The 24,962-nt window shown below is 43.0% G+C and overlaps 1 protein-coding gene across 1 annotated transcript in view; it reads left to right on the forward strand.

The window, feature by feature from the left end:
* GNA14 (G protein subunit alpha 14) overlaps positions 1-22,038 on the forward strand; it is a 172,265-nt gene extending 150,227 nt beyond the window's left edge. The window contains exons 3-7 of the mRNA XM_004439625.3: positions 10,525-10,679; positions 13,278-13,406; positions 16,754-16,883; positions 19,426-19,579; positions 20,686-22,038. Of these exons, the coding sequence (XP_004439682.1) occupies positions 10,525-10,679; positions 13,278-13,406; positions 16,754-16,883; positions 19,426-19,579; positions 20,686-20,876 (759 nt within the window). The 3' untranslated portion in view covers positions 20,877-22,038. The remainder of the gene's footprint in view (positions 1-10,524; positions 10,680-13,277; positions 13,407-16,753; positions 16,884-19,425; positions 19,580-20,685) is intronic.
* The last annotated feature ends 2,924 nt before the right edge of the window (positions 22,039-24,962 follow it).

The following is a 24,962-nucleotide window of genomic DNA, read 5'->3' on the forward strand; positions in this document are numbered from 1 at the left end:
GTTTCACTTTCCACCTGAGCACAGGAAGACCGGTTTCCCAGCCTCCTTTGCAGTCAGGTGGTGCCTTGTGACTTGTTCTGGCTGATCAACTGTGTCGTGAAGTGAAGTCTACCATGTTCAGACCTGGCCTGTAAAATGTCCGGCCTACTACTCCACGCTCTCTTCCCTCACCTGCTGACCAGGTCAGCAGTCATCCCTCGGGACCTGCAGGGGATTGGTTCCAGCACCCCCTGTGCATACCAAAATTTGTGGATCCTCAAGTCCCTTACGTAAAATGGCGTAGTATTTGCATATAACTTACTCAGTTCTCCCATATAATTTACATCATCTCTAGATTACTTATAATACCTAATACAATGTAAATGCTATATAAATAGTTGTTACACTGTATTGTTTAGGGAATAATGACAAGAAAAAAGAGTCGGTGTGTATTCAGTACAGATGCAGCCATTGTAGGCCTTTCAATCTGTGGTTGGTTGAATTGGCGGATGGAGAACCTGCGGATACCGAGGGCTGACTGTAATCCAGTGCAGGACCTGAGGACCCTGGGAGTTGGGGGAGCCACTTGATGGAGGGGGCCTGGGTCCCTGGATAACTGTGGGGAGCAGAGTTCTTCCCCCCCCCACCTGGGACACATATTAGCCTAGGAAGGCGTATAAAATGAACTTCTGTCTGTTGTTTAGGCACTGAAATTTGGGAGTCATTAGCCTGTCCTCTCTAATAATACCATGTTTGAGTTCAGATACGGATAAAGGAAAGAAATTGAAAAATAGAAGCTCAGAGCCGTTCTCCAGGACTAATAGCCTCCTGTCTGGTGAAGCTCTGATTTTTGATTGGAGAGAAGGGATGTGAAGAGGTTTTGCTGCTCACACTCTTTTGGAAAGTGTGTGTATAGGAAGTGGGGCTGCAGTTTGGGTCTGGGAAACTAGGGCCTTGAGGAGAGAGCCACTGGGAGGTAGAATGGGGGATAGCAGAAATGAGGAGACCAGAGATAAGTAGGTGTTTAGAAAATCGTGCATGAACCACACTAACCCTTGTACCCAGAATGTGGCCCAGTGCCCTCAGTACAATGGTTCATCTCTGTGCTGGGTAAAATGGGGTTCTTTGAGCTCGCCTAGGACCTCCTCATCTTAACATCTTAACATTCTCTCTCTCTGTGGGTATATAAAGTAAAATTCGATAGCCTCTATAATAAACCAACACCAAAACCCCAGTGGCTTAGCAAAATAAGCATTTATTTCTCAGTCACATCCATCTCAATCCAGTGTGAGTTGGGGGGTTCAGGTGGTGGGCTCTGCTCCACACAGTCCTTCAGGGGCCCAGGTTCCTTTCACCTCGAGACTCCCCACCTCTTGACCCTCATCATCCTCTCCTTCCGGCTGTGAAATGGGGAAAGAAGGAATGGAGGAGGATCGCATTGGGGGTTTTTGAAGCCAGGCCTGGTAGTGGTGTGCATCACTTCAGCCCAAATTCCACTGCTCAGAACTCAGTTATGAGACTGCAAGGGAGGCCAGGAAATATAGCATGACCTGTGAGCCCAGTAGGAAAATAACACAGGAATTGGTGGACCCACAGCAGTCTCTGTCTTGATGGGAAAACACTTTGAGTTCCCGACAACCAAGTTTACAAATAAATATTTGGAACCAACTTCTTGAATTGAGACCTTGGCAGTGTTTTTGTAACTGTAAGCCTTGAGTTATGCCTCATTGTCTGGAGGGGCTGCAGACACAATCCAATAGCAAAGAGAGGACAGGGTTTCTTACAGCTGATTGTGATGCTCCAGGAAGCCAACAGGGGGAGCAAAGCATTTATTACTTTCCCTGCAAGGAGGATGGTGGAGGGTTGGGGAGGGGCATCTTTAGGTCTAGGACCCCCACCCCCCACCCCCAAAGCCCTGCTCTCTGATCTTTCCTTTTCCTGCCCCTCTGCCTTTCCCTGTAGGTCCTGGCCTTCCCAACATCAGGGCCCTGGTCATAGTCATTCATGGCTTTATTTGGGGAGGACCTGGGTGGGTCCTGGCATAGACCTTGCCAGTCCCCCCAGCAGATTCTGCAAATAGGCACAGGCACAAAAGAGACAGATCTCCCTCTTGCTAATTTGAACTGTCTCTCATAATGTAATTTTGATGTGTTAAAAAACTAAAAAAACTCTTCTCAAGTAGGGGAAGAGAGGGAGGAACAAGAAGGTGACAGGGACAGAAAATCCTGTCTTGCTACATAACATGACCATATTATATGGCCTCTGGCCACATGCAGTTAAACAGGCCAAAACAAATAATTTTCTGAGAGGCAGCTTCCATTGGCCAAATGTACTCATTCCTTTTCAGGGGGTGCAGAGCGGGTGCTACCAGATGCTGTTGTAAATTATACCTTAGATATGTTCAGCTCTCCTGTGACCTGAGGGGGTTCAAGTGCTTTGCAGGGCATCTCAGGGGAAGGAATCTTATGTGAAAAGTGATACAGCCAAGAGCTGATCTGGTCGCCGCCCTTTCACAGCGCCATCTTTGGCAAGTACAGTCAGGAATCCACATTCACAGATGCAGGAAGGGGGATGCAGCCCTCTTCTCCCTGCAAACATCAGGCCTCCTCTGGCGGGAAATGCCCTTACTCATCCCCAACTGGAATTTCTCCCTTTCTTTGGTCTTCTAGCACTTGTGTGTGGATCTGAGGTAGTTCCCACCAAAAGGCATAGGTGTAATTCTGCAATCCTCAAGGGCAGCGCCTCAGTCCTATTTCTATTGCCAGATGTCGGTCCTGGATCTAGCATGGAGCTGGTGTGGGGTACTGTGCACTGAAGGATGACCGAGTCTGGCTGCCAGTGCCCAGCTGAGTCGGGGACATGTAGGTCGCTCCAACTGGGCCCTAAGCTGCTACCACCTAGGGTTATAGGGGATTTTGCCACTAAAGAGAATTGAGTGGAGCAGAATGGAAGATTCTGTATATCAATTTGGGTTTGATCAGGAAATCGTAGTCACTCAGAGTTATGTGGAACAATGGATTTATTGTAAGGACTGCACTGTATGCAGCTGTTGGAGCTGTGAAGAAGGCAGTGGGAGGCTGTTGCCTCTGTGTGTCTGGTGGTTGGTCAGCAGGGCTGGCAGTCAGGGAGAGAAGCTGGTTGTGAAGCAGGTAGAGCAAAGACAAACCAGAACCTACAAGGCCCAACCAGAATCCATGAAGGCAAAATGGGGCTGCTGGGGACAAACTGGAACCTGCGCTGTCTCTCCCCACCTCCGTGTTGATGATGCAGCTGACTTGTAGAAGCTGGCGTCCTTTGCCATGGACCTGCAGGTGTGTCTGCCCCAGGACATGGAGAAGCTGCTCCAGGATTTGGAGAAACTGAAGGAGAAGATCCAAGTGGGAGCTGGGGCCGCGGAGGGGCCCGCTGCTGTCCCACACCAATGAGGTTGAGCAGAAGATCAGCCACAGCCTGTGCGAGCTGAAACAGCTCTGACCTTCAGACCATAACGGGCATTGTTTCACCTCTGATTCCCAAATCTCCTTCAAATTTCTCTTGTGGCCAACCCTCACCCAGAACCAGGCAGGGAAGGGAATTCTGGGAAACGTCCTTACAGCTTAGCCCAGTTGACACAATATGAGGCCACAGATTTGATCTCTCAGTCGCATTATTAACACTCAGTGTAGCAGTAGATGTTTGTGCCAAAGTAATTTATCGCAGGAGCCTTTAGAAAGAGCCTTTTTTGTGAAACCCACTGAAGTTTTGACTGACAGGAAAAGATAAAGTTAGTTGGCCTTTAATGCCAACACTTTGTAGCCAGTGAATTCTGTTATTTATTTTCGTTGGAGAAAGGAGGAGAAAGAGGAGGACAAAGATTGGAGTAGAAATAAAGATTTCTTTTAAATCTTGAATTGGGTTAAACAGCTTAGTTTCCATTCTGAGTGTGGTGGAAGAGTGCCTTTCTACAAGGAGAAATCTATGTAGCTTTAGACCAGCAGTTAAATATTCAAATACCTACACAGTGAGTGGGGTGGGCTCGTGGCAAAGGTGACCAATGGACAATGTGTCTCTGTTGGGGCCAAGAGTTGCTAAAGAAGCTGGAAATTGATCAAAGCAGAAAAACCAAATTTTTATGTGAAATCTTAATAAGTAAATGGTCATAAATTTTCTAGGTGTGCTTGAAAAAAGTATATATTCTACAGTTATTTTGAATATAGGATTCTATAGGGTTTGTAAAGTCATATTTGCTGATCATGGTGTTTGAATTGTCTATATCTTTACTGAATTTTTTGTTTATTTTATCAGTTACTGAGAGACGTATGTTAAAATTTCCTGTAAAATGAAGATTTATCTACTTGACCGTTTTTAGATCTGGAAATTTTGCTCTATATATTTTGAGCCTATGTTATTAGCTGCATAGAACTTTAGCACTGTTTTGTCTTTCTGAACCTTTTGTCATTTGAAATATCCCTCTCTATCTCTAGTTATGCTTTAAACTTTAAAGTCTACTTTTTTCAGCTTTATTGAGGTATTATTGATAAATAAACCTTAAAGTCTACTTTTATATTTATAGAGAGACCCCGGCTTCCTTTGCGTTAGTGTTTGCATGGCATATCTTTTTCCATCTTTTTACTTGTCCCCTTGTCTTTTGGAATTGTCTAATCTTCTTATGCTCGGTTATTTTTGTTGGTGGGCTGGACGCATGTGAAAAAAAAATTTGTGGGTGAGGAAGATGTTATCGTCTAAACTTCAAAAAGGAATTTCCTTTTATTTTGCCAGGTGTCTGGGGACTCAGTTTCTGAGATTGTTATGATTCCAAGTTGAGTTGCAAACCCCAAAGGGCTACCCTTTGGGATTCCGACCCAGAGTCAGCGGGCTTCTAAGGGTCTTTTGCTCTTGCTAACCCTTAAACTTCAATCTCTATCACCCTAGCCCTGTGACGTTGAAAAATGCGCTGCTCAGCCCGACAACTGCCCTTTCCAGAATAAGCAGGAGCCCCAGGGAGAAAGGCTTCCCAAATGCTGGGTTCAGCTTCTTGGAGCCATCTTTCCCTATATTCTGGCCCAGTAATTATTTACTATTTCATTAGTTTTCTGATATTTTTGAAAATATTTTGTCCACCATTTCTAGCTGTCCTTAGTGGAAGAGTTGATCTAAATTTCCTAGTCTTCCTTTACCAGAAGCAGAAGTCTTCGTTTATTTTCTACAGAAAAAACTCCTTTTTCTAGCATAGTTGACTGACATTTTCTTTATAATATAATGTTTGAGATGCTTTAAAAGCTGATGGTTAGGGAGCACTGAAATTTTACTTCATAATTTTTGTTCAAATAGAATATATAATGTAATTCTGGATCTTGGTGTAGATGTTAAAGCAAGTGGAGGTGATTGTACAAAAGTCAGAAATACTATGTTACAGGGAACTTTCATTTTTAATCATATGTTTTATTTTAATCTCACTGGTTTTTACAAAGCTTGTGAGATTCATAGGTACTACAAGTGACAGTAGACACTTGAAATAGTATTAAATTAGGTTTTATCATGTAGAATGCATTAATGAATATAAATTTTAATGAAAATGCTTAATTATCTGATGAGAAGACTAGAACTCTGGCTCACTGATGAGGGGAAGGATCCTCCCTGGTCAGTGAGAAAGTCAGTCTTGGAGGGAAAACTCTGGGCCCTGCAGTCCTGGGTGGTTAATGGTGTAGGGGGCTTCCCTGCAGAGGATCTGGTGGAGAATGGGGCTGCCCACTGGTCTCTGGATTCCAGCCAGAGGGCCATGCTGGGCTCACCAGGGACTGTCACCCAGGCAGCTGTGGGTCCATGTGTGAAACCAGCAAGGCACCACTTCATAAGCAGATCCTTACACTGTCGCCCTAGGAATTTCTGAGTGAAACACACATGTAGGACATCTGTTTTCCGTGTTTCTCCTTCAGAGCCATGAAGATGGTGGTTTTGTTTGAGAAGGGAAAAGAGGAAAAGCCAGATATGAGCTCAGTGTTTGAGAAACTGGTCATGTTTCTCTCTCTGCTGAATTGGCTCCTGTAATATTTACTCCTTCATAATTTTTCTTTCTTGTCAATGAAACAAATGTGCTGGGCGATTTCAATTCAGTATGTTTCTCTAGTCTAGGATTTGCCTATGAACTACAGACCCATTTTATCCCACCGCTTCCTGGACACCTCCACTTAGATGTCGGCCACCTCGGACTCAGCATGTCCCCTGCCCAACTCACAACATTTCCCTAAACCTGACGATCCTCTTCTGACTTTTCTTCCCCTCTTTGCAGGAGATGAAGAAGCCTGTCCTAAATGACACAAAACTTTCCCCACATTGTATAAGGGGCCCCCTGCTCTTAGAGGGTGTCACTGTAGAGATAGGTTAAACATGCCCATAAAAATGCCCATGCTCCTGGGCATGAAACTATTTAGCCAAGCCAGAGGGAAATATACACAAAACACCACTTTTTGTAACACAGAGACATTGTTAATGGTGTACAAAAGTCATTCATCTCATATTTTGACAAAATTTATTTAGAAAACAGGTGAGTTTCTTCCTCATTCCTCCCTGCCCTTCCTAAATACTTGCCCCTGGAACATTCTCTGGGGCCTCGGCTGTGCCACTCTCTCTACCAAAGAGCATACCCGGGCAGCTGTGCCCTTATCAGGGCACTCTGGATCAAGGTGACAAAACCGCCTTCTCCGACTGAAGAACCTCCAGATAAATGGACAAATCTAGTCTCCAGATAAGTGGAGACTAAAGAGACATGACGACTAAATGCAATGTGTGATCCTAGATTGGGTTCTGGTCCAGGTAGAGGACATTAATAATTGGCAAACTTTGGGTAAGGCCTGAAGATTAGATTACAATATTGTGTCAATGATAATTTCCTGATTTTGATCATTATACTGTGATTATATATTCGAATGTTCTTGTTTTTAGGAAATCACACTAAAGTCTTTAGAGATAAAGAGGCACTGTGTCTGCATCCTCTCAAATATTTCAGGAAAAAAGTATATGTGTGAGTTGGTATACATGTGTGTGTGAGTGTGTATGCATGCTCACGGAGAGGGAGGGGATGAATGACAAAGCAAAGTAGGAAATTGTTAACATTTGGGCAATCTTGAAAGGCATAGAGGAACTCTTTGCATCATGTTCCCTACCTTTTTGTGGGTCTTAAATTATTTCAGGATAAGAAGTTAAAAAAAAAAAATCTTGTTATGTGGGAGAGCTAACCAGGAGGAGACAGTGACGGAGAGGAGACCTCTGAACTTGGAATTTGTCTGGGCCCCTTGAGTTCAGTCTGTTCCAAACCTAAGTCCCATTGTTGGGTTTCTAAGAAGACTGAGTTCTCTTCTTTCAAGCCAGATTGCCCCTAAACTCTTAAACACTTAAACTAAACACTTAGCTGAACAGACCATGTCTTTCTCTCCTGGCTGAGCTCTCCTGGTTACCTGGGAGCTCAGGTCTCTGTCTTTTCCCAGCTTCCATCCCCCAGGAGCCTGTGTACAAGCCTGCATTCCTCTTTGTTATCTCACTGGGATCTACTTTTGCTCTCTGTCTACTGGAAGAGCCCAGTGCTGAATTTATCTATTCTAGCCTGCATAAGTCAGGATAGAATAGGTTGTGCTGCAGTAACAAACTGTCCCCAAAGTTCAGCTTACTTAACACAATAAAAGTTGCTTCCTCACTTGTGCTACATATGTAATATGTTGTGTTAGCGGCTCTCTGCTTATTGTAGTCACTTAGGAAGCCTGGCTGACAGAGGCTCCATCTTGTCTCTTGACAATCATCATGGCAGATGAAAGGGAATGTGGTGAATTACTCATTGGCTCTTTAAAGTTTCTTCCTAAAAGAGACAAACGTTGCTTCCACTTACATTCATTCAGCATGAAGTACAATCCTACATTGCATTTGTGAGCAGGAGAGGTAGAAATATTTTTTTTTTTTTGGCTTAAAACAACACAGATTTATTGGTAGAAATATTTTTAACATCCCTAATGATTCACACAGTACTACCTCTCAGCAGTCAAGCTGAATAGTTAAATTTAGGAGCAGCGTACAAGGCATGCACCCAAAGAGCAAAGATGCTGACTGCCACCAGGGGCAGAGTGAGAAAGAGACATTGGCGAAGAGTCACCAGAGCATTTCCTCCTCCCAGGGACATTCCTGTCTTCTGGCTCCTCTGTGCTCCCACCCAACCGGCACAGGCTTCCGTTATCCTGTCCTGGTGTTCTTTTGCTGTTATTTTCTTGTGATTTTCTTCTGTTAGATAGATACATTTTTATGTGTGCCACAAATGTTTATTGGGCACCTACATCAATGGAGGGCACCTATTATTTTCTAGACACTGCACTAGATTCTGGGATATAAGGACAAATAAGACATTGGCTCTGCCCTCATGGCATTTCCTGACTTGTCATGAAGACAGAGAGGAAAACAGATACTTTAAATTTAGAGGGTAGAGCTAAGCTCAGGGGGAGAAGGGACCCTCTGATCCTATTTGGGAGGAGCGAGAGGAGGAATTGGGAGACAGCCCTTCTGCTCCATACAGACGCTGCCAGCTTCTCCATTCATCATTCTCTGTGGCTAATAGGGCAGATGAGGGGGCTGGCCCGGCGACATAGTGGTTAAGTTCACATGCTCCACTTCAGTTCCCCAGGGTTTGCAGGTTCAGTTCCCGGGCGTGGACCTACATACCGCTCATCAAGCCATGCTGTGGTGGCATCCCACATACAAAATAGAGGAAGATTGGCACAGATTTTAGCTTGGAGCCAATCTTCCTCACCAAAAAAAAACAAAAAAAAAAACAAAACAAGAATAGAGCAGATGCAAAATGGGCCAGTGGGTGGGATTACAAATCATGGTTTGAGGGCTATCGATGTGTCCTGTTTTTGCAAACAAGAAATATTTATTAAGCATCTACTACAATAATAAGGCTAATTCCACTTACCTTTGGGTGATACTTTACAGTTTATAAATCAGGTTCCCCTCAAAATCACTGGCTGCTTGAGGACACCGAGACACGTAACTTGTTGGGGTCCTTAAAAGACCCAGCGGCACTACTTAGAACTCAGGATCCTGATTCCCCATCCAGGGCACGTCCCACTAACCCATCCTGCCTAGTCCTTTTTTGAGACTCTACAAACAGGATCCTTTACCTGCCTGAGGATCCCACAGTCCAGGGGAGAGTTTATATCCACTCTTGATGGATGTGGGCAAAGTCATGTGAATTTCATCACAGCCTTTGGTTTTGCCCCAAGCCAAGTGAATCTAGAAGATCTCCCTTTTCTCCGGCTTCCTGTTGGACAGGAAGAATGAGGACGAACAATGCAAGATAAGAGCAACTTTTCAGGGGGTACCATATATGCTCAAGGAGATCATAGCTGCCAAACGGATGCTTTGCTGACTCACAGCTGCCAGTGAATAGCCAGCTCTGCATGATGTAATTGCTGTGAGACGCCAGCAAGATGAGAGAGCGAAGAACAGGCCAGGCTTCCTGTCTCTCTCGGCAGGATTCTCTTGTCTGCTGCAGCTTGCAGCCAAGGATGGGATGCTGAGTCTCCAGGGCCAACACATGACGTGTTGTGGATGCAGGCCAACCTTATCATTTTCCTTTGCCAAGGTTTGGAAGGATTTCTGGCCTTGTGCTAGCCTTCCATTGATTAAATGAGATAATGTATGTAGAGCCCTTGGCACAAAGTAAGTGAGCAATAAATGGTAACTGCTGTAATAGTAATAATTACAGCAATAAAGATCTTAACAATTAATGTAATAATAGAGCAATAGTATGAGAGCAATAATTATTTAATGATGGTAATAATAAATATAATATTAGAGCAATCAGTGGCATGGGGGAGGGGGTTGCAGTGGGAGTGGTTCTCCCAGTGGGGAAGTGTTTTATCAGTGACACATGATAATGCAAAGCAGATGTATGAGAACTCTCTGTACTTGCAGTTTTGCTGTGAACATAAAACTGCTCTAAAAAATAGTCTATTAAAATTTTTAAAAAAAATATAAAGGAAATTTTTGAGAAAGAAAGCAGACTGGCGATTAGTTGGTGGTGGTATTGTTTTTCAGTCTCTGAAGACAGTGCCCTCCCTTATTGCCTGCACCAGGGTGGACCCACTTCCACCATCCAATCCTTGGTATGCCATTAACAGTAATGATGGTTATTTTTAAATTGCTCCATTGGCTATGCAGATATTCAAATGAGTAGCATGTTAAGGAGGAAGTAAAGTTTGTTGGTAGGATGATGATCGATCATTCCAGTGTTTCTCTATTCGTGACTGGGTGCTGAATGCTGGTGAAACTGGCACCCGGGCACTGAGGTCTTGGGCTCTCTGTGGCTCTCTCCACTGAGTTTAGCAGCCACATCATCTCCACTCAACATGCCTGCAGCTAGTGGCTTGGCTGTGAGCAGCCCTTCTGGAGGGCACCCACCACACCCTAGCACCTAGGGACATCTTTCCTAACCCACAGACCAGGGCAAGTCTTGTCCCCAAGTCACCAATGCATTGGCTTCCTTTCCTTTGCCTAATGAAAGGTTCTCTTTCCTTTGAGTAGGAAAATGCCCAGCTCATCAGAGAAGTGGAAGTGGACAAGGTCTCCGTGCTCTCCAGGGACCAGGTGGAGGCCATCAAGCAGCTGTGGCAGGACCCAGGAATCCAGGAGTGTTACGACAGGAGGAGGGAATACCAGCTGTCAGACTCTGCCAGATAGTGAGTACAGAGCCCCGGGCATGGCTCCCCAACGTGATCTCAGGCAAGCAGGGCTGCACTTCACAGAAGCTTCTCACTGGGGAGAAATGAGCTGCTTGCTAAAATGCAGGCACTCAGCGGCAACGCTGCCTCCCTCCCCCGCTCATCTGTATCCCCCTCTTACTTCTTGCTGCGTCTCTTACCGCCTCCTAAAACCTTCAGCCCCACTGTGGATCCCCAGATCTCGCTCCCTGCCCACACCTACCTTTCCTGGCTGTGTTCTAAGGCTCTGTCCTCTTCAATAAGAGGCTAAATCAAATGTGGGGTTCCTGTGTGGGGCTCTTGATCTCATTTGGGCTGCTGAAATGATCTGATTTAAAGAAGGACTACATCTGCTTCTGGCTTCTACTTTCCTTCTCTTCATATCTCTCCGCCTTCCGGTTTCCTGATCACTAGATAGCAGGTCCAGTTGCCCTAAAATCTACACTCAGTGTAGACCAGCTGTGCACTAGGCGCATCACTGGCTGATCCGGTGCTGCCCTCTAGTGGGTGAGATGGGCTCTGCGGGCCCAGCAACGGGAGGAAGCTCACTCCTGGAGCCCTTTGTTGATTCACCTCCTGCGAAGGCGGAGGTGCGAAGCATGCGAAGCATGTAGATGCTATATTTTGGATCCATAAAGCTCTAGTTTTAAATCATTAATCCTTCAAGGTAAAACAAAATGGATGGTCCTGCATGCAAACCAACCCATTGAGATCACAGAATTTCATTTTCTTCAGAAAATTTCCTGAGGTAATGCCTCCCATCAGCCAGGTCACCGAGCACATAGTTTGATCATGGTCCTTCTTGAAGAGGTGATGGTTCTTGGTTCTGCAGCTCAGCTCCTTCCCCCTCGTCCCATGTCATCTTCCATCCTCCAAGGGCCCCGAAATCCTTTCCCGAGACCCCTGCGCTTCCCTTGAGGTGCTGCCATTGCCTCTGAACTGGTGTGGGTGCGTGGTTCACCCACATTATCTGGATAGGCAGTGGGCAGGAAAGGAGACTGGAATCTTACCTCCTCAGTTTTGATGGTCTCCCTTTGGCATTTGTCCCAGGCTGTTTAATGTCATTAATCCAGATTGGCACAACCAATCTGAGTACAGGAACATTTAGGTGCAATAGAGCAGCCAAACAGGAAAAGGAAATAAAAGAAGCCCCCATAAGGTGTTGAATCAGCAGAGAAAAGAGCCAGAAGGAAGGAAGGCAGAGTCCAAGGAGGAGGGCGGAGGAGCCAAGGCATCCCTGGCCTTCCCTGAGACAGCCTGGTGTCATTTGCTTCTGTGAAAGCCTGGGGATTGGCTGGGGCTCTTGATGTAGATCTACTTGGCAAAGACCCACTGGAACTGCTGCAGAATTCAATGGAGCCCTGAAAACTGGGGCAAGTCCATTGAGAGGAATGTGAGGAGTAGCTATGGTGTGGACAGAGCCGCAACAGAGAAAATGGCACTCAGAAACCCAGACAGCTGCCCGCCTTTGGAACTGGCGAGGCTTGAGGCACTTGTGCATTTGCTTGGTGCAGGTCGGTGGTGTCATCCACTCTGCTAGTGCTATGTGCTTATTTGGACAGGCATTCATTTCACAAAAATGGGCCAGGTACTGTGGTAAGGGCTGCAGGTACAAAGATGCTCTTTGCCCTCAAGGAACATGGAATGAGACATGTATAAATCAAAAAATCACACACACGGAAGTCAATGGTGATAAGCCCTCAGGTCACGTCTGAGGTGTGGGTCGGGAGGTTGCCCAAAGCTGCCCCAGTGGTTTTCTTCCTGCGCTGAGGGCTGCACGATGAATAGGGTTTGCCTGTTACCTCCTGGCTTCCTGTCATGGCACCTGCTCAGCCCCAGGCCGACCTAGGCAGGCTCTGCTTGTGTGGGGAGAAGGCAGGACCAGCCTTGGTTTGCAGCAGGGCTCAGAATCACCAACTCTGTTGTTGGCCAGGGCTTGAGTTATAGTTATTTTACTCAAAAAGGCCTTAAAATTAAAAAAAAAAGTGTCCTCTCATTTTATCAGAGAAAAAGTGATATGTTTTAAGCTTAGGGCTTTAATATATGGCCCAAAATAGTCCAAGATAAGTTTTGTGTTATTTTGGGGATGTTTAATTTCCCAGTGTAACAGGAAACTTTTTCATGTTATTTTGAAAGAACTTATCATTGGCCTGTTTTGTGCCTTTATATTTTCTTAGAAACTAATTCATCGAGCAAAGCATTTGAGAATAGCACCTACATTCTATAATGTTCTTGGATGAGGGTGCGTGTGGGAGGGAGAAGGACTGACGAGACGCCAGAGAGCCGACTCCAACATCCTATTCCTTCCAGCCCCGTCTCTCTCATGGGTCAGATAGTGATCGAGCTTAGAGCCAGGAGGAGGAGAAGGAGGGATCTGCAGATTTCCCAGGAGGCTCTGGTCCATATTTTCTCCAAAACAGTCGTAGGAGGGCTGGAGCGTTGGCTCTCAACAAAGTCACTGATGGAATCCATGAATCTGAGTGCGGTTGCTGTGAGTTGGGGTGACTTCCCTGGAGGGGGATGGACACTTCTCCCTCCTCTAAAGCAAGTCTCAGTGCTTGTTCTCTACCATCACAGTTACCTGACGGACATTGACCGTATCGCCACACCATCGTTTGTGCCAACGCAGCAAGACGTGCTTCGTGTCCGAGTGCCCACAACCGGCATCATTGAGTATCCGTTTGACTTGGAAAACATCATCTTTCGGTAAGAATGTCTGCTCAGCATGTTCTGTTAAGAATTTGTCCAGGCTTGGAAGTCTCCAGATGGATTCTTAAATATGTTATTCCTAAAAGGAGTTATATCTCTTAGGGCAATATGGCCCTCTTTACCACAGAGTATTTGGAATTGTCGTGGGTCTCAAGTCCTGGAATGCAGAGGAACTCACCTCCTATTCCCCTTAGAGAATAAAGGTTTCCTTACTGATGTCTGGAATGATTCTTATGTGTAAAATACATACACACACAGATGTACCTTTTATCCTCTTCACTAATTTTACCTTTCCCCCTACACCCCTGCCCTATGGCAACCACCAGTTTGTTCTCTGTAAGTCTGTTTCTGTTTTGTTTTGTTTATTCTTCTTTTTTTTTTTTAGATTCCACATATAAGTGAAACCATATGGTATTCTTATTTCTCTGTCTGGCTTGTTTCGTTTAACATAATACTCTCTAGGATCCATACATGTTGTTGCAAATGGGAGGATTTCATTCTTTTTTATGGCTGAATAATATTCCATTGTATATATATACACCACATCTTTTTTATCCATTCATCTACCTTTGGATATTCAGGTTGCTTACATATCTTGGCTATTGTAATTAGTGCTGCAATGACCATAGGGATGCACTTATCTGTTTGAATTAGTGTTTTCATATTTTTTGGATAAATACCCAGAAGTGGTATTGCTGTATTTTATGGTAGTTCTATTTTTTAATTGTTTTATTTATTTTATTTTATTGAGGTCATAATAGTTTATAACATTGTGAAATTTCAGTTGTGCATGATTATTTGTCAGTCACCATATATATGTGCCCCTTTACTCCTTATACCCACCTCCCAACCCTCTTCCCCTCTGGTAACTACTACTCTATTCTCTTTGTCCATGTGTTTGTTTATCTTCCACATATGAGTGAAATCATATGGTGTTTGTCTTTCTCTGTCTGGCTTATTTTGCTTAACATAATACCCTCAAGGTCCATCCATGTTGTTGCAAATGGGATGATTTTGTCTTTTTTTATGGCTGAATAGTATTCCATTGTCTGTATACACACACACACACACATATATATATTATATATATGTATGTATATACCACGTCGTCTTTATCCATTCATCAGTTGTTGGGCACTTGGGTCGCTTCCATGTCTTGGCTATTGTGAATAATGCTGCAATGAACATAGGGGTGCATAAGTCTCTTTGAATTGTTGATATCAAGTTCTTTGGATAAATACCCAGTAGTGGGATAGCTGGGTCGTATGGTATTTCTAATTTTCTTTTTTTGTGAGGAAGATTGGTCCTGAGCTAATGTCTGTTGCCAATCTTCCTCTTTTTGCTTGAGGAAGATTGTCGCTAAGCTGACATCCGTGCCAATCCTTCTCAATTTTGTATGTGGGACGCCACCACAGCATGGTTTGATGAGCAATGCATAGGTCCGGGATCCAAACCCGCAAACCCTGGGCCACCGAAGCGGAACACACAAAACTTAACCACTACGCTACTGGGCCAGCCCCTCTATTTTTAATTTTTTGAGAAATCTCCATACTGTTTTCCACAGTGGCTGCCCGAGTTTGCATTCTCACCAGCAGTGTTTGAGGGTTCCCTTTTCTCCACATCCTTTCCTACATGCAGATGTATACTTTTTTTTTTTTTTGGTGAGGAAGATTACCCCTGAGCTAACACCTGTTGCCAATCTTCCTCTTTTTGCTGAGGAAGACTGGCCCTGGGCTAACATCCGTGCCCATCTTCCTCTACTTTATATGTGGGACGCCTGCCACAGCATGGCTTGATAAGCGGTGCATAGGTCTGTGCCCAGGATCTGAACCTGCGAAGCCCTGGCCGCCAAAGTGGAGTGTGCGAACTTAACCACTACCTCACCAGGCTGGCCCCAGATGTATACTTTTGTAACCCACAAATTGAATATACTGATGTCTTTTCCCTAAAGTTGAATAATATTTATCTTCCCTTTTATTCCCTTGTCCAAGACTTATCCTTAAAAAAAAAAACAACTAAGAATCAATACAAAAATGTGTATTAAAAATTACATAAGATAATATAAATAAACTATCTACAGCTGTGTAAAAATGTATGAATTTCCACATACAAATATAGGAAATACTTTTAGGATGGCTTAAGTCGATCTTCAATGCATTTAATTATGGCAAAAAAACGAATAATCATATGGTTTTGTGCAATGCATAGTACTGCAAATTTCAAAGCACTTTCATATCCATTAGTTCCCTCGTTCCTCCTAATGGTCATTACAAATGCTTGTCTAGTTGAGATGACACAAGTCCAGTCCTGCCATGTCCGGTCCTGTCTGTAAACCCATCACATCCTAGTTCTTCTGGAGCATTGTTGCGCTGGGGGAGCCCTCTGGTCGAGTCCCTCGAAAATCTGCATCTTTGTGAGCACATCCCCTGTGCTGTGTGCCATGAATTTATGTCAGCCTTTTCAGAATCAATGCTGCTTGCAACTTCCAAAACCTACATCTGGTCCACAGATGTATTCTCTTTGGCTTACTTGGTGTTTTAAAAAACTTTTGAGTCAACATTTAAAAACTGGGCTATTTCACTTTAAACATTTGAAATTTAGTCTCTCTTGAAACGTTGGAGGATCTGGTTGTGGTGAAGCTGCGTTTGTGTCCAGCAGCAGTCGGCTGCAGGTGTGTAGCAGCCATCGCTTTAGGCAGGCCCTGGCACTCTCGCAGTGCATGCTTTTCAGTGTTGGAGAGGCCCACTTGACTCATGTCCATAAACTGCCTGAGCCCTGGAGCATTCGAGCTTGTGATTGACTCTTGGGCTATGACTTCCTGAAATCTTTCCCAAAGACACAGATAAAGGCTTTGATTTCCATTCTGGACAGAGGGCACTTGCAGGTCTTTCTTGGGAGGAAGGGGTGGCATCCACCTAATGCAAAAAGGATTTGTGGATAAAGTGGAGGAGCCATGAACACAGGAAGGGGCAAGGGCCTGAAGGAAGCTGGGTGGACCTGGGAGACTGCCTGCCTTCCTGCCCCTTGTGTGTCTGGTGTCCTGGCGCTCTACAGTGGTTAGAGCAACCCCCAGTGGATGCTGTGCTTCCTGCCTGGACTATTGCAGCAGCTTCCTAACAGCGACTGCAAGCGGGCTCCACGTGAGTGACCTCTGCATCTGTCTTCAGTGACTTCACTTATATTCTGTGCCTCTTTTGCTAGGAAATATTATTAAAATTTATTAAATTAAAAATTAGTGAGGACCCTAAAGAGTGCTGATATCCATGGTATAATGAATTCATGTTCTTCTTTCCCAAAGAGTCATATATTCCAACTTTGGAGTGATCTGTGTTTCACTTGAACAGGATGGTGGATGTTGGTGGCCAGCGATCTGAAAGACGGAAATGGATTCACTGCTTTGAGAGTGTCACCTCCATTATTTTTCTGGTTGCTCTGAGTGAATATGACCAGGTCCTGGCTGAGTGTGACAATGAGGTATGCTGGGTGGGGAGTTTGGTTAGCTGTGGAAGACTGAGACCTATGCCTGCAGTTTGCAAGAAGCCAGCCACCTTTGGCATTATTCCTCTATTCCTTAGGTTAAATCATCTTGCTACTCAGAGTGTAGTCCATGGACTAGCAGCACAGGCATCACCTGGGTGCTTGTTAGAAATGCATACCTTTTGAATCAACCCAGACCGAATAAATCAGAATCTCTCTTTTAACGAGATCCCAGGTAATTCAAATACACATGAAAGTTCGAGAATCACTGGCCTGGAAACCTGGTTCTTAAACTTGGATGCACACGGGAATTTCCTGGGGACCTTAAAAATAAACTTGGCACCTGGGTCCAACCAGAGATTCTGATTTAATTGGTGGTGGGTGTGGCCTGAGCATGGGGATCTAATCTAATGTGCTGCCAAGGGTGGAGCACTCAAAAGCATTAGTTCTCAGCCTCTCCTGCATATTGGAATCCCCTGGGGAATTTTTAAAAATACCATCTTTTGGGTTGAATTGGGGGTATCTTTTTCAAGGCCCCCAAGGATGCTAATGTACAGCCAAAGTTGAGCTATTTCTAATAAACTTTATCTGAGAACAGGCTTCCCAACCTCCATGGCCAGTGGTGCTCCCAAATAAGGTACCTAGCTGAGTTGGCATGCGGAGTGGGGCCAGATGCTTGGAGCTGTTCTGGGGTCTCTTGGGATGGCTTCTGCCCTTCACTTCCCCTGGAAGGGACTTGCCCAGGGCAGCTGGGACTGATGCACCCAGTCAGGTACTCAGTGTCCGCTGCAGAGTTGCCATAGCACTGGCTGGGTTGAACTCCATTAGCTAGATCTGCCTGGAAAGTGAAGAGAACCATCATGGTCACTTCTTTGTGAGGTGGGGGGTATTTTCTGTGGGATACCATAGTCTTTTCATCGTCTTTTCCCTACCCTTGCACAGAACCTCTTGACCTTTCATAAACTTGTCTCTTACTTCTAGGGCATGAAAGTAAATCAATAAAGAACTCTGTCCAGGATTAGGCAATAACTATGAACAAATTATATCTTGTATTACTTGAGAGCAGACTTTTCTCTTAGGAGCACAGTTACATTAGCTAATTAGTGAAGGATTAACCCATTTACTGGTATCATTGTGCAAAGAAGAATAGAAATCTTGGCTGCCGCCCAGCTCTTCCAGTGGAGAAATTTTTTTGAAAAGCAAAGGCATCCAGTTATCAATATGAAAAATTAGCTCCAAATTTGTCTCAGGAATTACTTATGACATTTCTCAGGGAACTGAAAAGATTAGTCAGGTGTGCAAGGGACCAGGATCTCAGCCTTGTGTGCTTAGAAATTAAACATTTTCTCCTCTCTTAAAAACCACAAAGTATTTGGAGAAAAATTAAGTGATTGCCACTCCAGACTTTTCCCTCCGGGTTGTAGATATGTGTTGCATCCACTCACTATGCCTTTTCATATATTGTATTTCCTTGGAGATCATTATTGATATGAACATAATACATTTTAAAGAAGCTTTAAAAACAAATGAGGGGTTACCTCTCTGGTAATAAATTCCAGATTTTAATCCCCAAAAATGTATTGAGCGGGAGAGTGAGCCTGGGGAGTTGTCGGGAAATAGAGATTTATGGCAGTCTCTCTGGAGTAGGTGCACTGGGCTTTGAGGGAAGTCCTTGTTTCGTTCCTCTTAGAAATACATGAGAGAGCAGAATGCCATCTAGAACAATCATTGTCACCAGATAAGATTTGTATGCGCCCTGTCTGCTCTCCGTAAATTAAGAACATTTAATATTTTCTTGCCAATGTCTACTGTTCAGAAATTATTACTGTCCTTCTACATAATTTCCACCAGATCCTACTATTAGATGGGCTTGGGGAAGTATTTAAATTCTGTGAACAACAGTATGCTCATCCACAAATGGGGGCCTTGTTCCCCTCACAGAGCTCACCTGTAGGGACACACATGTAAAGCATCACACAGGCTGGGTGCTCAGAAGTGTTAGTTCCCTTCTGGGCCAGAGTCCAGTATGGTGGAGGCCTAAGGTGGTGGCCCTGCTGGGAGAGCCTGCCTTCCTCTCATCGTCACATGACTCCTGACATACAGTCTGGAAGTCCACAGCCAATTAAAGTGGGTGTCTCGGGTCTGAAGCTGTGAATCTCCCCTACTTGGTAATCCCAATAATTACACACACACAACTTTGGTCAAATATGAGTATGAACCTTCTTGTTCCAAGTTGCACAAAAGCCTTTCTTATATCCTTACATGTTAGTTTGGGGCTAGAGAAGAGCTAGGGTGCTACAGGAGAGGAGATCTGCAAGGGGGTGATTAATGAGAGGGTGGGGATGGGGGGGGAAATAGAAGCAGAAGGCCCCGGGTCCTGTGGCGCCCCACATGCTCACCAGCTTTAACAAGGACAGTGACCCGGAGACTGCAGCTGGGTGAGGGGAGGACAGATGGACAGAACCAGCTATTTGGAATCTTGTTTCCAAAGTATTGCTTTTCTTTCTCGTTAACCCTCAGTCTCTTGTTTCTTACTTAGAACCGCATGGAAGAGAGCAAAGCCTTATTTAAAACCATTATCACCTACCCCTGGTTTCTGAACTCATCTGTGATTTTGTTCTTAAACAAAAAGGATCTTTTGGAAGAGAAAATCATGTACTCTCATCTAATTAGCTATTTTCCAGAATACACAGGTAAGTGTCCATCTTCTTGACCTCCCTGGCATCAGTCCAGAGCTCTTAACATGGGTCACAGGGGCCTCCCTGATCTGCCTCTGACCGACTTCCTCACCATTCCCCACCTTTGAATGGAAGCTTCAGTTGTATCATTGTGTGTTTTCGCCTCAGCACCTCCACCTGGGCCTCTCCCAGTGCCTGGAATATACTTGCCAACCTCTTTTGCTACCTCTACTTTATTCTCCAAGACCTGGCTCAGGCACCTCTTCCTTTGGGAAGTCCTTCTGCCCCTCACTCCACCCCATCTGCAGTAGGTGTGCCTCCCTTGGCAGCCTGGGCTCACCTTGCTCTTGGTCTTCCTCGCTCTGTGGGTATTTATTGTCTGCTCATTCAGCTCTCCCCCGAGTCAGCTCCTGAGGGCAGAGATTGTGCCCGACTTCTCTTTGCATTCCTAGTGCCCGTCAGAGCACCTGGCACTTTGTACATGTCGGTTCAAGTATGGCAGCTCCTTTACCCCTTAAAGTGTGGCAGCCCTATTACCATTGTAATAAAGACATTGAAGTTCTTTATTACATGACCTATCCAAGGCAGGAGAGTTTATGCCCTGTTGCTAATGATTTCTGGTACAGAAGGTCTCAAATATATACTAAGTTTGACATTGACATTTTGAGGAGTAGTGTTTTAGCACTCTCCTTTTTCCTTTTATTGTCCATATTGGCCACGTAGTACAGAGCCCTCAAGCGTTAAAATCAGATTTGGGTGCCTAAGAATGTTAGTTCCCACATTCTTCCTTTTCCCTCTCCTAGCCCACTCTGTCTGCCTGAGTTAATAAGGATTGCCTCTATTCAAAAGTGGTCTAAAGCAGAAAATTAAATTGGGTCACTATTTTTCAATAAATTTCCTTAAAATACAATTTTTAGATTCTAGTGGACACTTTAAAATACTTTTATAGGTTCATAATGAGATATAATAAAAATAATGCCCCAGATAAACTATTCTCTAGAAATAAGATAGCTCAAAGGAGGCCAAATAAGAACAAGAGTCCATTGAAAATGATTTTTGAGAGGACCTGGTGGTGAGTCGGTATCTTTCTTCTTTATTCCTCTAACTGTGCTCTTGACTAGGACCAAAGCAGGATGTCAAAGCTGCCAGAGACTTTATTCTGAAGCTTTATCAAGATCAGAACCCTGACAAAGAGAAAGTCATCTATTCCCACTTTACGTGTGCTACAGACACAGAGAATATCCGCTTTGTGTTTGCTGCTGTGAAAGACACAATTCTACAACTAAACCTGAGGGAATTCAACCTAGTGTAAAAGCTGCTGCCCACTCCTCACCCATACCAGAAGACAGGATTTGCAAGCTCTTTGTGTTTTATTTGCAAGTGCTTCTGACATCACTTGACCCAGCCCACTGGTGGTACCATGTCCATCATGCAGGCCACAGGGACAGAGATGGGGGATAGAGCTTGTAAGATGTCTGAGTTTAGCAAAAATTTTTCAAAGTCTTTATTTCCAAATCGTTTTTATATTTCTTCGCTTGACTTTTGGCCGTGAGATTTTGTGTAATTTTTGAACTTGATTATTTTACAAAGCCACTGTGATTTACTATTTTTTTAATTAAATTTAAGTGTGTTTAATAATAGCCATTAAAAAATCACATAACAGGGCCGGCCCCGTGGCTTGGTGGTTAAGTGCGTGCGCTCCGCTGCCGGCGGCCCGGGTTCGGATCCCGGGTGCGCACCGAGGCACCACTCCTCCAGCCATGCTGAGGCCGCGTCCCACATACAGCAACTAGAAGGATGTGCAGCTATGACAGACAACTATGTACTGGGGCTTTGGGGAAAAATAAATAAATAAAATCTTTAAAAAAAAAAAATAAATAAAAAATAAAAAAAAATAAAAAATCACATAACAGAGGGGTCTGTTAATTTATAGGTCATGCCTTGAGACCTCTAGGGTTAATCTGGGTGACTTATTTTAAAGAAAGTAAGTTAATGGGTTTGAAGCTTTTTATTAAATCTTCTAATTTAGAGACATTTTTAATTGAGTGTTTTTCTCTCTTCATGCTAAAGTATAATGCCTTTAACAGGCCACCAAAGAATTTTTTAAAACAGTTGGTTCTTTTTTGTGTTAACTTTCTAAGCCAAATTAATGACTATATCAGTACATCTAATTTAGTTTTGCCACAATTTGATCATCATGAAGCCAAGGCTGATATAAAGTAAATGGACTCTAGATAGCATGTATGTTGTATTGGTGAAAAATGTGTGTGTGTGTGTGTGTGTGTGTGTATATATATATATATATATTACAACATATATGACTAGGTCTTGTAAACTTATGGAATGGCTAAAAGCCCAAATTATTTAACAAATGTGATGTAACCCCTGCCAAAGATCTGATGGGCACCACAGATTTGCTGTTTGAACCATGTATGCTGTGCCTTTCCGAGGAGGCTAAGAATATACCATTCTGCCATTAGCACTGGATTATGTTGTGTTTCTTTAAGCTCATGGTTGATTGATGGTTCTGCTCCTAAAAAGAAAAATGCTGTGATTTTAATAGTTAGGAATTCAAACTTTCTAAATGTCCTTGTAGGGGAGGATAAATAATTTTCCCTCTACCCTTCTAGGTTCTTGGCTGAGACCCCCTCCTGTAATAAAAGAAAGACAGATTAACAGGAGAAAAACAAAAGTTGAGTAACATCTATACCTTCTGTATACATGGGAGAGACCCAGGAAAACTGAGTAACTCTCCAAAATGCCCAAGCTACCACCTTAAATACCATCTTCAGCTAAAAACACAAGAAAGATATTTGGAGGTGCAGAAGGCCAGTCATGGGAGGTTACCAGGAAAGTTACAGTAAACAAGGGTAAGGTTGTTATGCAGATTTAAGTTGGGCACCTTCTCCATTGATAAGACTTTCTTGCGATTTTGGGTCATCTTTCTCTTCCTGGTACAGAGAGAGAGAGAGAGAGAGAGAGAGAGACACCCTTACAAATGGAAATTTTTTGCCTATAAATGTAAATTCCCCTCACAAAAGGGTAACTTCTCTGAAAAGTTTTCAGTGCTTTTCCTGTGTCTGCTGTTTCTTAATAATCATCAGCTCAAAATAATCCTCATGCCAAAGAGGCATATTTTGGGGTAGCATATTCTGTTCCCCTTCAGTCCTGCCTTTGAAACTTCAAAGAAAAGTTTCACAGTCCAGAGCTGAGTTGATAGATTGCTCTATTATTTCACTGAACCACTCTTGTAGTCTTGAGAATAGGTCAGTTCAGTTAAACAGTTGTGTCTCGTTTCTGGAGGTGGTGTTGCAGGTGGGGTCCCAAAGTTAGGCCTATATGGTGTGAGCAATCAGGTATTTAATAAGAGGTATTTCTATGGAAACAAAAGGAAAACAAAAGTTAATGGTTGGAACAAATTATAAGCTCAGTCTCAGTCCTGAGGGCAGCCTGTCAGAAGATTTCTAGATGTGAGGGTTGAAACATCTTTTGCAGTTTGTATGTCTCTGATGTCATCAGGTGTTCAGGTAAACCTTCTGAGTGGCCCGCACAGCAGCAGGCATGAAGATTGTCTAACCATGAGCTATTGTGGCTATTTCTCTGAAGTTTATACCAAGTTGTTCACATTCAGTTTGTAGGGCTTCGGGAACACTTTTGCAAAAGCAAAACGATAACTTCTGTAAATGACAAAAGACTTAAAAACGGCCATGGTTAAAGATCTGATGAGAGTTCATTATAATGCAGCTGATGAGGAAATTTTGTTATTTCTGTGACATACATTTTAAGATAACTAGAATTACAAGTGATAACATTATACCAGGACATATCAGATTTCTAGGAATTTCATACAATTTTTAGAACACTTATACATTAATAACATGTATCCAGACAAATATAACCTAAAGAAAGGTTAGTATCACTTATTTGCCAATGCTTCCCATGTAATTTAACAAAGGCCTAATTGGTTTAATATCCCTTTTTTTACAAGGAGAGAGAACAAATCTTGAGATGTTCCAGGGGCCCTCTGGAATATCCCCAAGTTAGTTCAAGGTCAAAAAGACTTCATTTAGAATTTGATTTTCAGAATTTTGATCACAGATCATTATGAAACAACAGTAAATAAGATAGATAATACTAAATAAGATCACAGATCATTATGAACAATACTTACCCATTTAACCAAAGTAACAATAAAATATTTTAAAGGTAAATACAGACGATTACACAGTTGTGAGCAACACTTAGCTCTTAATATTGAGAAGACTCTGTTTTCTTAAGTAATCAAAGATCTTGATGATAAAAATAACATGAAGCATGGGAAATTATTTTAGTAAAACACAAAATCCTTGCTTTCTAGGCAGATTACTTTAAAAGGTAAAGAAAATCCTTTCACAATCTTTTATCAGGAGCAGACCAATAGTCCAAGAAAACTTTGTCCTTTTATCAGATGAAAGAAAATTAAGCTTTAGTTTTACCTAAGTACACTATTGATATTAAAGCTTATCTTTAAACCCTTAAAATAAATTCATTCCATTTTAGTCAGCTTAATTATACAAGGTTCCCTCTCTCTATCTCTCTCTCTCTCACTTCCCAACTTTCTATATGTATTTAATCTGTCCTTTATTTTCTTCTTTCCCATTCTGAAACAACCAGTTCTACTTTAGGACAAAATTACTCTCTTCCCTTTAATGAACATGTGTCTCCATACCTCATATGTTCTAATCAAAAACACATCTTACTTTCCTTGTATACAGAGATGTTTCCCTTACTATTTCTAGTAGTTTTAATTACTTATGTTAATTAGAATTCCCAACTCTTGAAACCTTAATTTCTAGTGAAAACTAAGAAGTAAACAATTATGAACTGTCTGTTACATACCAACATTCTATAGATTGGCAAATTTGTGAATACATATAATTTCTAGAAGCATATACTTCATCATAATACAATTTTCCAGTGTGGCACAAGAGATGTTTACTAACAGATCCAAATATGTTTACTTTCTCTGTAATATGAAGCCAAAAGTAGACAAACCTATATTCAGTAATCAATGTTTCAGTATTTTATCTTATTTGGAACTAATCTAGATATTCAATAAATTTCCATCATCTAAGTTAGCAAAATTTTAAGGTTTCAAGTTACCAAAAAGATTCTGGAAGCTATTTTAAAGTAGACATATGCTATAAAACTTCAACATTGTTGAAAAGTTCATTTATAAATTTTCATTCCACTTACATCTATTTAATTCACTTGTTCTTAACAATCATGTTTAGATTACTCCTGAAAATTTCATGAGACATAAAATCAAGTTAGCCATCATCCTATTTTTCTAATAAACCCAGGTAGAATAAAAGTTCTATGTCTGCATTATATCCAACACTGACAACTCTGAAGACAT

This window comes from Ceratotherium simum, chromosome 20 (genome assembly GCF_057802395.1).
Source record: "Ceratotherium simum simum isolate JZ-2026a chromosome 20, ASM5780239v1, whole genome shotgun sequence".
Lineage (NCBI taxonomy): Eukaryota > Metazoa > Chordata > Mammalia > Perissodactyla > Rhinocerotidae > Ceratotherium > Ceratotherium simum.